The 14,006-nt window shown below is 32.9% G+C and overlaps 1 protein-coding gene and 1 long non-coding RNA gene across 2 annotated transcripts; one reads left to right on the top strand and one right to left on the bottom strand.

Annotated features, from left to right (window-relative positions):
* The first annotated feature begins 269 nt into the window (after window positions 1-269).
* Window positions 270-7,768, top strand: LOC140054225 (uncharacterized). The gene is made up of 2 exons (XR_011846493.1): window positions 270-864; window positions 6,378-7,768. It is a non-coding gene; the product is annotated as an uncharacterized lncRNA (long non-coding RNA).
* Window positions 7,769-9,878: 2,110 nt separating this feature from the next.
* LOC140054224 (diablo IAP-binding mitochondrial protein-like) lies at window positions 9,879-13,959 on the bottom strand. The gene is made up of 5 exons (XM_072099141.1): window positions 13,921-13,959; window positions 13,022-13,163; window positions 12,156-12,284; window positions 11,292-11,493; window positions 9,879-10,595 (listed from the first exon to the last, which is right to left on the bottom strand). Exons 2-5 carry the CDS (start codon window positions 13,157-13,159, stop codon window positions 10,417-10,419), a joined length of 648 nt encoding a protein of 215 aa, XP_071955242.1. The 5' UTR covers window positions 13,160-13,163; window positions 13,921-13,959; the 3' UTR covers window positions 9,879-10,416.
* Window positions 13,960-14,006: the final 47 nt, after the last annotated feature.

Here is a 14,006-nt window from a genome sequence, read left to right as displayed (position 1 = left end):
TTTTGTGGAGTATTTGTTGTAGAATTGTCAAGAGCCCTGTAGCTAGTACTATTGATCCCAATGGCAGTAAACAATGCCATGGGTTTTGAGGAGTGTTAATTTATTGTTCAAAGAACTTGGGAAAGGCTAGTTTATAATAATTTCCTTATTTTTAACCACATACAAAAATATGCAGTAGAACCCTACCTTTCCATGAGAAACTCCTATTGGGGGACACCCTAACCCCAACACATATATAGAAATACATATGCTCATGTCTTAAGTGCAATAAGTGCACATAAATATTTTAGAGTATGTTTCACATTACACTTTTTACTAAGACTTAATAGATCTTAATGTTTAAACATTTGGTGAGCTGTTTCCGCTCTGGTCGTAGTTGTTGCTGCCGCTTTTCGTTCCGCTCGTGTGTGTACTTGGAGATACTGTAGTATTTTCATATATTCACCACTCAAGATCAGAGGGGTATTATTTACATTGTCACAATAACCTTGTCGGTTGATCTCTATTATCAAAGTCCATTCATATAGTATTATTAACTTCGTGAAAAGAAAATTATTCGACTGTGTCATGAAAGTTCAGTGTGTGGACACACATCCGTGTTAAAAACCAGTTTGGTGTATGGTGCATTGCGCAAAGAGCCAATGTGTGTGACGTGTGTGAACACACCCGTGTATATTCATGTTGAGTAGGCCTATACTGGCATCTATAGAATATTCGTTGGTGTATCATCAGGCACTGAAATAATTGGAACTATATATCACGTTCGGTTAGTTAGTTGTAACAGTTGTTCGTATAGTTTTTGTTCACTGTCCTTTAAACAAAATGCCACAGAATCCAGATAGGACGGGCCCATCATCGGTGGAGGTAAGTAGGCATATGTTGGATATGTTATATTTGGGGAAGATCTTATTCGTATAGGACTAGTAATTTAATGAATTTAATTTGAGGCACGTACGCGTTAGACTATTATTAGAAATTACCGCACGAAATATAGTTAGGCACAGTATACAATTCTGACATGGCCTATGAAACAACAAGCAAAACAGGCGCATATTAATGGAATAGATATGAGAGATATATAGTCACAATAACAATTTCTAATCTGTCTGTGGATTATTTATAATTCGTTTAATAGCTGTTAATGTGTTGAATAATAAAGCGATGAATACGTTTTTATTGAACCTGTTTTATTTGTACTTGGTAAAGAAATCAGTGGTCACTAGTTTGTATGGACCGTCCTGCTTTTTGCCTATTCAATACAAATACAAACTTAAAACTAAAATAAATGTGTTTGGGGGAATATAACGTAAACGTCGATTGATGCTCTTGAATAAAAATCATGGTTATCGTTACCGTTATTTTTCTATTAATAATTTATATCAAGTATCACACACTTGAGCCTATGAGTTATAGATTACTTAGGCCTGTAAGGCCTACTGGATGTCACATGTATATTAATTCTAGACCAGGTTTAATAGTAATATTTTGACCAAGGATAGTATTTATCGTACATAATTACGCCTCAATTACAAGTCTGACTTTCTTCAATATCAAAACAATTTAACGCCTAATTTCAATAATATTATAGACATACATACCGTATGCTATGAAAGAAAGAAATTCTATTTTTTTGTAATGATTACATATCTTTGAGAAAAACACATAATGACGAAATACTCAAGTCGTTTTATATCAATTTCTAGGTCACTAAATACGTTATGAAATAGTTATAGATTATTTTGTCTCCTTTGTCAAGCCTACAACAAACACACGTTACCTTTTTGTTGTAATTCAATCAACAGTAACAGCAATCCATTGTATGACTATAATTTGTGTCTTTTTATAATACAGTACATGTTCATACATTACACGGTGACTAAATATATATATATATATATATATGGACATGATGTCATCAATACCATATTTAAGCATGTTGCTACCATAATTGGGCACAGCACACTTTTTTTGTCAAAATAGTTTGATAGTGTAGACAGAGTTTGAAATAGAATATGATGCTCAGTTCATAGCATAGCAGTGGTAGAAAGTTATGTACAGAAGCCCGTTCCGGGCCACTAGTTATAATTATTTTAAGAGCTGACTAGTGGTCCGAACGGGCTTCCGTAGATATGTACCATTATGTACTGACTTCATTGAAAACGTTTTAAATGCATCGCTTTATCAGTACTCTATATAATATTCTTGAGAAATAATATTAGGTCTACAATAGGAATACAATAATATAACTCGACGGGGGTACGAAGCGGTATGCAAGGCATTATTTTACCTCTTTTATCTTAAGTGCAATTAAAAATCCGGCAAATGGCCCATGGGATACAGTATTCCCAATAATAGCACCACGCATTGTCATCACTTTTAAACACTCTACTATCCACCTAATTAACATATGTATATTCATAATGATTTATGGATTAATAAAACATTATTATCTCTGTCGCAGTTTCCATATAATATGATTAGTTTACCAGATCTACTTAGTTTTCATTCTGTTATTGCATTAAATTCGATTTTGTTTCTTCTCATAAAAGCGTGTTATATCACCTCTGTTCATTTAACACGTGTATACATTTTATCGTAAGTCTACAGTTATTAGATTAATTCTGTAAGTGATATTCGTTCATTGATTTTTACATTTAGTCGTTTAATCTAAAATTCATTTGTACATTCGTTTATTCATTAGTACATTCATTTGTCGCCTATTCTTTCATTCTGCTATCATCCTTTAATTCATTTCACCATGGAGGTATATTATACGGTATACCTCCATGATTTCACTAACTCACTACCCCACTTCTCATTCGTACATTCGTTCATTCATTACAGTATACATTTATTCATCTGGTCGCCTATTCTTTCATTCCTTTATCATCCTGTCATTGATTTCACTCACTCACTTACACCTCCACCCTCCACCCTTCCCATTCTTACGTTCATTCATGATAATTCATTCCTCAAAATCATTATTCATTACTAATCGACCTAGCGCCACATTGCTCACTACGTATCCTAGTCAATCGTCATATTAACGAGCATACATGGACGTTAGTTTATTTCCTTTTACGTATCTAACATCATTTAGATACTAATCTAACTTGAGAGGTTGGTATGTGAGGCATGCTCCTCTGAACAACTTCGGTTGAAGCATCACCAGCAGACATAAAGTTGGCATTTGCGCAACTCGACAACTCAACTACTGGTACTCATCTATCTATCTATCGTCTGAGATGATGTGAGCAGTGAAATATTTGCGAATTGCAAATCTCTCAAAATTGTGTAGGCCCATTCAGTGTCAGAATTGTTGCGATAGTAGACATGCACTGAACATATTTGATTGCGCCGAGTTTCAACCGAAATTATAGGTCTACGTTCAATTTGGTTTATGCATTTTTTTTGAAAATAATATCAAAATGAATTTTCAAAATCTAAATTAATAACATCGGCAGTAATCCTTATATCACGCTCGGGATACAAAAGGGGGAATCTAATTGGATTAGAACTGATGTCATTTTACTTTTAAATTGGAACCAGTATAAACCGAGAAAACACGTGAAATATAAGCCTATAGTTGTTAGTCCAACGATTATATTTTTATAAATCAATCTCTAATGTACAATAATCCTTTTTCTATAATATAAGCATCTAATATTTTATAATCTTTCTCCAATGTAATTTTAGCACAGTATTTTTTGGTTTTATGTTTTGTTTTGAATTTTGTTTGTTGATCTGTATTGTTGACGTAGATTTGGTTAAGCACATCTTTTGATGACAGTTTTTTTAAACGTTTGCTTTACCTCGACAGCCAGCCCCGTTTAACTTTTTTGTTTCTGATTGTCGAAAGATTGAAAATACAAAAAATCAATCAAATATAAGAAATTGTGTTGCAGCATACATTGTAATTTAATTCAGCCTGTGATTTTGGTATTAATAAATGAAACAGAAACAGAAACTTATTACTGTACTGATTGACTATAGTGAATACCCGAAACATATTGTGAATAGGCCTATGATACAAAGGTTATGCCACGGTAATTATGATCAGATTAAAAATATTCAGTTTAGTTACCTTCGTCAAAACAAAGATTTTTAAAGAAATTGTGTTATTATATGTCAGTAAAAGAAACAGAAACAGAATCTTATTACTGACTTATTGGATATTATAATGAACCTGAAATATTATGCCACGGAATATGAATTGGATGAATTATGATTAGATGAACAATATTCAGTTAGACCTTCGTCAACCAACGATGTTTAAAGGATGTTGTAGCTTTCTTTTGGTATTTTAGTTTTAAAAAACCAGAATAGAAACTTTTACTGACTTATTGGCTAATGAAACCGAAACATTGTTCTGTAAAGTAAAAGAATGAAAGAGTGAAATTACACTCTTGATCCTTTTTTACTGTACTGCATTTGCATGTTTCTCGTCCTGTGTACTTAATTAGGTAGCAGCCAAGTGAATAGAACCGTTTCAAACAAGTAATAATCTGTGACAAATATCTTTAATTTAATTGAGTAGACAATGGTTCAGTCTTTCAAGTAGACCCACATTTAATAAACTTGTAAAGTTCAAGTTCAAAAAACATTTGTTTATTCAATAATGGCATATTATTGTACAGTTTAACATAGGTGTGTACATTATTTAAATGAACACATGGTAATAAGCCATCATTTGGGGTCTTCTCTAGAAGAAATCAAGTTGTCTCGAGAAAGACCACAGAAACAATACACATACATATAAACTAATAAAATTTACTACTTAAAATAATATAAAAATAATAATAAAAATAATAATAATAAAACAAAAACGATGACAATAAAAATAGATACATTCAGTGTAATACAATCATAATAATATTTAAATTAGTATAAAGAAATAATTTTGACTGTTGAGTGCACAAGCATGCCATAAGCTATACCCGATTCTCAGTGTACTTAAAATATATATCAGGTCGAGTTACAAAATATGGTTGAAAATGCGGATGCCTTTACTAATTTTAAAAACCATGTTTCAAATGTTAAACAAGGCCTCATTGTAAGTGTAGACCTGTGCATACATTGCAAAGGTTACCACTAGGAGGTTTAGTGTATATAACATAAATCAAAATTTCATAATTTCTATAGGCCTGTTCCACTCTGCCTGAATCAAAAATGTACCGCTTAGTCACTGGATTGGTTGGTATCATTAACCACATATTAATAAAAGGCCTATAAAAACTTAAAAATTAAAGTGAAGATTCGGTAGCTTTGGTTCTATACGGCCCAAAATTCACATTATAGGCTTTTATCTTACTTTCTCAGTAAATATAAAAGATACATTTTTTGAAAGAGTATAGGCTTATGTACCTAATACAGTACTCGAATTTTATCTTCTATAAAGCTAAATTAAATTCGTCGAAGTAGGCCTAAATACATATATTTAAAAAAACAATGCAATATATTAGGAAGTTTGCTTGATGTAATCGAGTTTTAAGAGATGTTATAATAAATAAGCTTTCATATTTTTATACCATTCATCAAGTATAAAAAACTTAGTATTTACATTCATGTTGTACGGTAACTATGCGACGTCATTTACGTACGTCAATAGTGTTTTGAGTCTATGCAGATATCATGATTGAATAAGTTCGATAACTTAAATATTATGATAATTTTTATGGGAAAAAATTATCGTGACATCATTAATCGGTGTAACTATCAAAAGTAAAATTCTATTTATATTTTCAATTAAGATTGAAATTAACTTAATTTCACTCTTCTCTGGTCGTACTGGTCTAAATCTGAACGCGATGTTTTTCCCTTAATGTTCACCGATCGTTTTATTTATTTTAAAAGTGTTTTAAAAATACAATTGCTATCTGAACATTCTGATTGTATAAAAGTTAAAAAGTTAAAAATTTTCAAAGCTTGGCCCGACTATGTGGAATAACGTCACTAAAACAAATGCAACTCATCGAACTTTTAAACACGACACACACCTTTTCTCCTAGGCCTATATATCTTCACTAGAAAGCGCTTTGATCGTTGTAAAGGCGCTATAAATGACAATGTTATGTAATGTAATTATCTGGTATTTACTATTCGTAATGGGCTGTTATTTTAGTTATTGTTTAATCATGTTTTTCTGGGATTTGTGTGAACTGCTGTATCATATTTGTTTGGGTAAATTCCGTAAATAATATTAGATAAAAAAATACGCATCAAGGGAAACCCATAAATTCGGTATGCCACACCTTATGAAACCTGAACAACTTTAAAATAACAAACTGATTGTATCAAATCTAAATTTTCTTTGTATATGGAGTACAGTTATTTAGGTTTACTAACTAATGTTCATACTCTTTTCTTATTGCTTGCAGGGTACGGAACCACAAGCTCCTCCTGAGCCTGACAGAGGATTCTTTAGCAGGTTGTGCTGTTGTATAAAGCGTTCACCCTAGTATGCTTACATCGAACCACTCAGCTTGTTATCATGTGAACAATATTGGAAGACCAAACAAATGGAAAATTATGTATAAAATAGGCCCATAAACAAGAATTATCAGTTGAACATGAAAATGAACGAAATATCAACATTGTAACCCGTATATTATAAAATTCATAATTAAACTACATATATTATTCGTATCGTGTGGACATCAATCAAAATAAAAAATGGCAGGAAGAAATTAGAGCAACGCGGCACCACTACCAAGGCTCAAGAGGCACCACTGAAAGGATGTTGACCGCATTTAAGAGACACTTAGCCTAATGATGAGTATAAAATTGCAAACTCTGTCCACGATTAATATTTATAATGAAATTATTAATACTTCTATTATAAAAATAGATTCTGGTAATTTCAACCGATTTCAATTGAACCGAACATACCTGTATAAGTAGACCTACTTACGTCAAAATAGTCCCTGGTAAAGCCTGTTTGCACTATATACGAACAATTGAGCAAATTTCTGAGTTCTGATTGGTTGTGTAATTTTCATCGTCATATAATTAGATGAAAATATGAAAACGCATGCGCATTAGTCAACTCTTTGATTTGTGCGAACAAAAATAGCCTAGTGTGAAAACAGGTTAGTGTGGCCTACTTACCAAACAAGAAGGTCTGTCGGTCTAAAACACAAAAAGGCAAAGAGGCCTAAAACATGGCAAACGGCAATAGGGCCTAGTGTTTTATTTTCTAATATTATAGCAATTAGCAATCTTATTAAAGAGTTTAACATAGTTTTAAAACAAAACCTGAACGAGGAAATAATAACTTCATAATTTATGCAAATGTCACATGATCACAACCAGTAAACTCTATTTCCTTGCAGTAGATATAAATCAAAATGTTGGAATTTACACCGGGGCTCCAGAGCTGAGGTTTAAACAATATATAAAAACATTTAAATTTCAGGCCTAACATTAAATTATTTCCTGCTGATTTTAGTCTTAAAATGTAGCTCTGTTTTGCATATATTGCTTATTTAGGCCTAACAATTTGTTTCTAATGATTGATTGTACGGTTGTATCCAGATGGCTATAATAGGCCTACTAATAAAAAAAAATGAATGTGTGTTTTACAAATACGAAACACTCATGACGATCCACTACCAGCTTATTTTCAAATTCAATAGGGCCCTATTAGGCCTACAGTTAGAGAAACAAATAGGAAAAAACATTGAAAATTATTATTAATAACCGGGTCTGGACTATATTACATTATATTTTTGTTCTTATTTCGTTCTAAATTAAATGTTTGTTAAATATGTTTGAGAGTGCTTTCATTTGTAATGATTTCATTATACTTTCACCTTTGGCCTGAACATGCTTAGCTATGTGTTAATAATTAGTAATTGAGTATTAAGTAATAATTAGGCCTATCACTAGTATTAAACGGATCTGCGCCGTTGATGAATTCACACATTGTATTTGGCCGACTCAAACGTTTGTGTGACACTACAATGAAATTACACTCTTCCCTGCAGCTACTAAGGCCTGTACAGTCATAGTTGTTTATCTGCATGCTTCATATACCTTTTCATTATCTAAATTTGAGTCATATTGTTATTTTATGGTGTCATATATATATATATGACTTTATCAAAATTCACTCACTTGCACTGATGAAGGGCTAGTGTTGCCCGAAAGCTCTGCTAACTTTTCTGGCTGTTTATTTATCGTTTTGATTTAGCTTTTCGCTTTTTTTTTGTATCTCCATTGAGATCCAGCCACTGATACCCACAGCATTGTCATTTTTTTCAGTAATTTGCCTTTGGATTTATATATATATAAATAAATATATGGTTATTGAATGTATGATTGCAAGCAGCAGACAAAACACCATTATTTAAATGACTGTACATTGTGATTGACATTGTTTGCAGGGTAATTTTTTAACTTATAGTGGTATATTTGAATTAAAAAAAAGACAACATTTAATCTATGGGTTAGGATGCGTAACTTCTTTTAATATATACTGTATTACATTATTTATACATTTGCAAAATTTATTAACAAGTATACCACCTGGCAGGTTAGTTTCTCCATGGAGGTATACCTCCATGGTTTCTCTATACATTTAAATGTATAAAATAGAAATAAACAAGAAGTTCTTAGTTACTTATATGTTTCATCATTAATCACATAATACATTATAGTCGCTTGCAGCATGTATACACCACTGTTTAGTTTAGAATTTCTCTGTGCCTTTAAATTTAAATGTACAAAAATAGAAAATAAACAATATTTGGTTACTTGTGTTTTTATCACTAATCACAAAATATATTATGGTCGCACCCAGCAAGAGAACTGCAATGAATGACAAAATTATACTAAGTTCATATGGACACTTTGTAGCTATTAAATATTATGAAGTAACCATATTATTCGTATTATTGTTATATTTAAACTAGGCTCATCGATCGAGCACTAACATATTATTTCACGTACGTTGTTTTATTGATTTTTTTAATATAATAAAGTAGTTCATATATTGTGTATTGTTTCATTTTTATGGCAGTAAGTAAAACTGAAATACATGCTTTTGTAACTTGTTTTTACGTATTTCAATGCCTTTTAAAAATTTAAATTTCATCGAAATTGATCCCTGCATTTCTGTATAATCTTGTAGGTCAGACTGCATCAATAAGAGCTGGTAGGCATGTGATCTAGATCCTAAAGGCCAATTTACACAGACGGTAACAGTAATAACAATATAGAATCTATTTCTTATGAACATTTACACAAAATATGGAGCGGACGGGTGGTTTTTGCTCAAGGTTGATACAGATTCTAGGGAAAACCTACACGGCTTTCCGCTTAACGTTACCACTCGTCGTCTGTGTAAATTGGACTTTAATCCATATAATACTGACAATGTTAAATAACATGTTAAAGCAGAATCTTTAGAGGGTACTATGCTTTCTTAATATGCATGACCTGTGGTGTAAGCATAGATTAACATTAGAACCTCTATTAAGGGCACACTTTCAGAACTCAACAAAGTGTCCCCTTAATAGGTGTATCCCTGAATTGACTGTAGTGTTAAACATATTATATTTACATGAAAGCATACCCGTTCCTTTAAAAGGAGTATCCCTTAATAGGGGTTGTCTGTGTGTTAGAACATATATTGCTCTTAATTCGTTTCACATGAAAGCATACCCTTAATGGGTGTCCCTTTAAAAAGGTGTACCTCTGTATAGGGGTGTCTCTAAATAGGGGTGTCTCTAAATAGGGGTTGTCTGTGTGTTAGAACATTATTGCCCTTCATTCGTTTCACATGAAAGCATACCCTTAATGGGTGTCCCTTTAAAAGGTGTACCTCTGTATAGGGGTGTCTCTAAATAGGGGTTGTCTGTGTGTTAGAACATTATTGCCCTTCATTCGTTTCACATGAAAGCATACCCTTAATGGGTGTCCCTTTAAAAGGTGTACCTCTGTATAGGGGTGTCTCTAAATAGGGGTTGTCTGTGTGTTAGAACATTATTGCCCTTCATTCGTTTCACATGAAAGCATACCCTTAATGGAGTGTCCCTTTAAAAGGTGTATCTGTGAATAGAGCCGTCTCTAAACAGGGGTTGACTGGTAGTGTTAAAACATATATTGCCCTTCATTCGTTTCACACATAGTGTCTCCTTAATAGGGTGTCCCAACTACAAATGGGTATTGACAATAGTTTTCTCAATGTAATCTGTATTTGTAAAGCTTTGTTTACACTATCAAACTAGTTTGACAAAAAAAGTGCGATGTGACCAAATATGGTAGTGATATGTCCAAATATGGTAGTGTTATGTCCAAATATCATAGTGATATGTCCAGATATGGTAGTGATGTAACATCATCATGTCCATATATGAACACATCACTTTTTTGTGTCACATAAAGTTTGTTAGTGTATGTAACAATCAACTGTCATCAACTTTCTTGATCTGATTCTAAATTAGAATCTTCAGAGTTCATGACCTCCGTAATATCTTCCTTTTGGGCCTGTGCCAGTTGAACATCCATTTTCTGTGACGCCATTTGTGCATTTTCAACTAAAACATTGGTAGTATGTAGTTTCTCATTTGCAGTTACAGCAGAATATTCGCATCCTTCAACAAAAAAAAAGATAATTTAATGTTACTTCACACTTTACCAAATTTGTTTTCTTTTATTTAATTGTTCACACTTCAAATACAACTAGTACAGATTTAGTAACCAGGTAACAAAGAAATAATAAATATGGTAATTAAATTAATTAAAAAGATACCTGTACTTGCTAATTGTGAAAGGAGGTCAAATAAGTAAAATTTCAGGATACGGTACATAACACTACAGCACACACGGTTATGATATTTATAATCAACAAAGTGCCTAGTAATAACATAACAAAATAATAATGTTCATAACAACATAATGTTCTATCACTTGATATGAAGCAATATTGCAACATATATTATAATATCTCACATATTACACACAATGGCTCAGAAAATTGAAATATGGTGTACATTTATGAAAGTATAGCCAAACAAGAGAGGGTGCTATACAAATTTAAAACACAGTTATAATTGAAGCACATCAAACTATAGAGAACACTATTAAACGAAAAATATAGGCATCTAGAAGAATATGATATACAATCAATCAATCTTTTATTTCTGAATTTCTGGTCCATAGAAAGTAACATAGTTACATATAAATTAATTAAAAATAAACAAGACTGTACTAATTACTACTACTCATCTCAGGATGGCATTCCACCTGGAGAGAATCTTTGATATAAAAATCCTGAAAATAAATGTTACCTGATATATATGCAGCCTCAGAAGCGTTCTCTAACACTTTCCTGGCAGTATTAAGAAGGTCATCAAGTTCCTTTATGGCAGCCTTCTGGTCATCTAGTTCCACTCTTTGCTGGATTATCATCTGCCATACATCATCCTGTGCAGCTTCATCTCCAAGGCACTGCGTATGAAGCTTGAATAACTCTATGAGATCTTCAACTGACTTCATAAAAAGAGAAAATTATTTAAAGGGTAGCTTATTTAAAATTTCTATTATTTGTTGTAAAGTGTGGGTCGTCTTGGCAACAGCATTAACCAACCTCATTTTTCATCAGCGGTGCAGTACAAAAGAATGTGATGTGCCCACATATATGTATATGGACATGATGATGTCATACCACTACCATATTTGGGTATATCACTGTCATATTTTGGCACATATCATACTTTTTTTTGGTCAAAATAAACTTATTTAGACTTCTTATCTTATTATAACATTAAAAAAAAGTCATCATGCTTTGCCATTGACAAGGGGTGAGTTGGATTATTTTCAATGCTGTTGCCAGGGTTTATATTTTGTAATGGGCAATATGTTATACCCTTTAACAATAAACAATGTATACAGCACATTTGGTAACAATTCCTTTTTCAAGTTGTGTCCTCCCTTAAGTTTCGTCCACACTATTAAACTAGTTTGACAAAAAAAAGTGTAATGTGCCCAATATGGTAGTGATATTCCCAAATATGTAGTGATATGACATCATCATGTCCATATATGGGCACATCACATATTTTTGTACCATAAAGTTTGATAGTGTAGACAGAGCTTTAGATCCGCTTTGTGAATTGGGAAGTTTCCATGAATCTGTTTAATTGTGGGTTTACCTTTGTATAACTATTGTACACGTTAATGATTGCTATTGCTGTCTGCGACAGAAGTCTTGAAGCTGAATCAACTGCAGCACTTGATGCATTCTTGATCAACTGGCTATGGGTCAAATCTGAAGAAACATCCTGAAGAAATAGTTATTAACATTTATATGAAGCTATTCAGGCTTTTAGAGTTCTCTTATAACAGAAGTGAACGTATTGTACCAGATTGAAATATCCATGATTCAAGTACATCAGGCACGCAACCCACGCACCCAACCTCAAACAACGTGGCTTGAACAGAGATTGTTCCCTTTTCTTGCGAAAACTTGTAGCTACATCGCTGCAACCTCTTATATTTAAATAGAAATAGAAAGAAAAATACACCCCCACCTTCCCCTTTATACACCAGGACCGTAGCCAGGGGAGGTTTTTATGTGCAAACCCCCACTTTACAGCGAACCCCACTTAACAGACTGCGAACCTCCATCCCTGACAAGCCAAATACCCTCACGTTATCTTTGAAAATCCTCCAAATATGTGCCCCACAGTACAAAAGGTTATTCATAAATAATTGACAAATTTGTTTCGTTTGTGAATAACTTCTTCTTCCCTGTATGAGCATACATCGAGCGTTACGTGTCTGTAAATGTATAAGTGTTGCAAATGAATTGCATGTATAGTGAATTTTCACTACAGCTAGGCCACGAACGATTCACACCGCCAGACAAGCGCGTACATATTGTTATATTGCAGTGACCCAAATACGTACCCCATACCCCCTCCCCTTGACAGATCCTGGCTACGGCCCTGTACACAATGCTGTATCCTTCTCTGTAACTGCCAATGAATCAGGCAATTTATTAAACTATTATATATACCTGTAATATATAAGATTTGGTAGAAGCTTTTTGAATGTTTGTTTCTGTTTTAACCTGGCTTGTGAAAATCCCAGCACTCATAGAATACCACACAATCCTGTTTCTAGCAACAAATCTTATTAATGTACTACTCCACATTTTGCTGTTTAAAAAATAAAATTTAAAATAAAACAAGTTTAAGTACACTGAACTTATATCATCAATAAATCATCTATTATATCTCAAACATAGGCCTAACTCGTTTGTAAATCTTTCTTTAATTACTTTTTACAACTGACTTTGGTTTGATCAAATACTGAAAAAAAAATTTTGTGCTCTTTTAAATTTGCACAAATTTCAAATCGTGCACAACATAAGAAGCATGTAATTTAAAGTCTACCAACTGCAGGCAGAGGGCAATGCAGTATGTCAGCATGCAGCAGGCGCACTGAGCAAAGAATTGTTGTATTCGATTGGGAACTTTCATTGTCAACGTAAAGATTCGTTGAGTACTTTTTGTATTCGAATTGTAAATTTGTGCTCAACAGAAAACTCAGATAAAAAGTGACTAAAAAATGATCATTTTCGATAATGTTTTCAAAATGTTTGCTTTATTGCATCTTTATCCCTATTACAGTAGTACTACCCCATAGTCTCTCTGAAAATAAAGTTTAGGGAAAAAAGCTTATTTTATGCTTATATTATACATGCATATCAAAAAGCCGATAAATATAAGTGTGCCGAATCGTCCCGCTACCAGTAGCAGTCCAGTGGCCTTCTAGCCTAGGCTTTTTTAGCTAATTAATCAGTACTAAAGTAACAGGTTCAGTCTAGGCCTCCCCATGAATGAGTGGATCAAACAAATTACAGCATGGTTATATATAAACCAAATTTAGAATTTAAATTTTAAATTTAATTACCGTGGATGTACCTTCCTCCTTCCTTGAGACGATGTCTCCGTCGTCGTCTCACAAACAAACAACACAACCACATGTTTTTGTCTTCC

Source organism: Antedon mediterranea, chromosome 7, assembly GCF_964355755.1.
Source record: "Antedon mediterranea chromosome 7, ecAntMedi1.1, whole genome shotgun sequence".
Lineage (NCBI taxonomy): Eukaryota > Metazoa > Echinodermata > Crinoidea > Comatulida > Antedonidae > Antedon > Antedon mediterranea.
Note: the sequence above shows the minus strand (reverse complement) of the source record. Positions and strands in the feature narration are given on the sequence as shown.

What these genes read in the sequence shown, in the direction of transcription:
- LOC140054224 (XM_072099141.1), bottom strand. Translation starts at nt 13,159, where the DNA reads ATGTGGAGTAGTACATTAATAAGATTTGTTGCTAGAAACAGGATTGTG. An exon ending in CCAAATCTTATATATTACAG is followed by an intron (nt 12,285 to 13,021) that starts GTATATATAATA and finishes CTATTTCTTCAG; the next exon opens with GATGTTTCTTCAGATTTGAC. An exon ending in TGAGGCTGCATATATATCAG is followed by an intron (nt 10,596 to 11,291) that starts GTAACATTTATT and finishes TTTTTGTTGAAG; the next exon opens with GATGCGAATATTCTGCTGTA.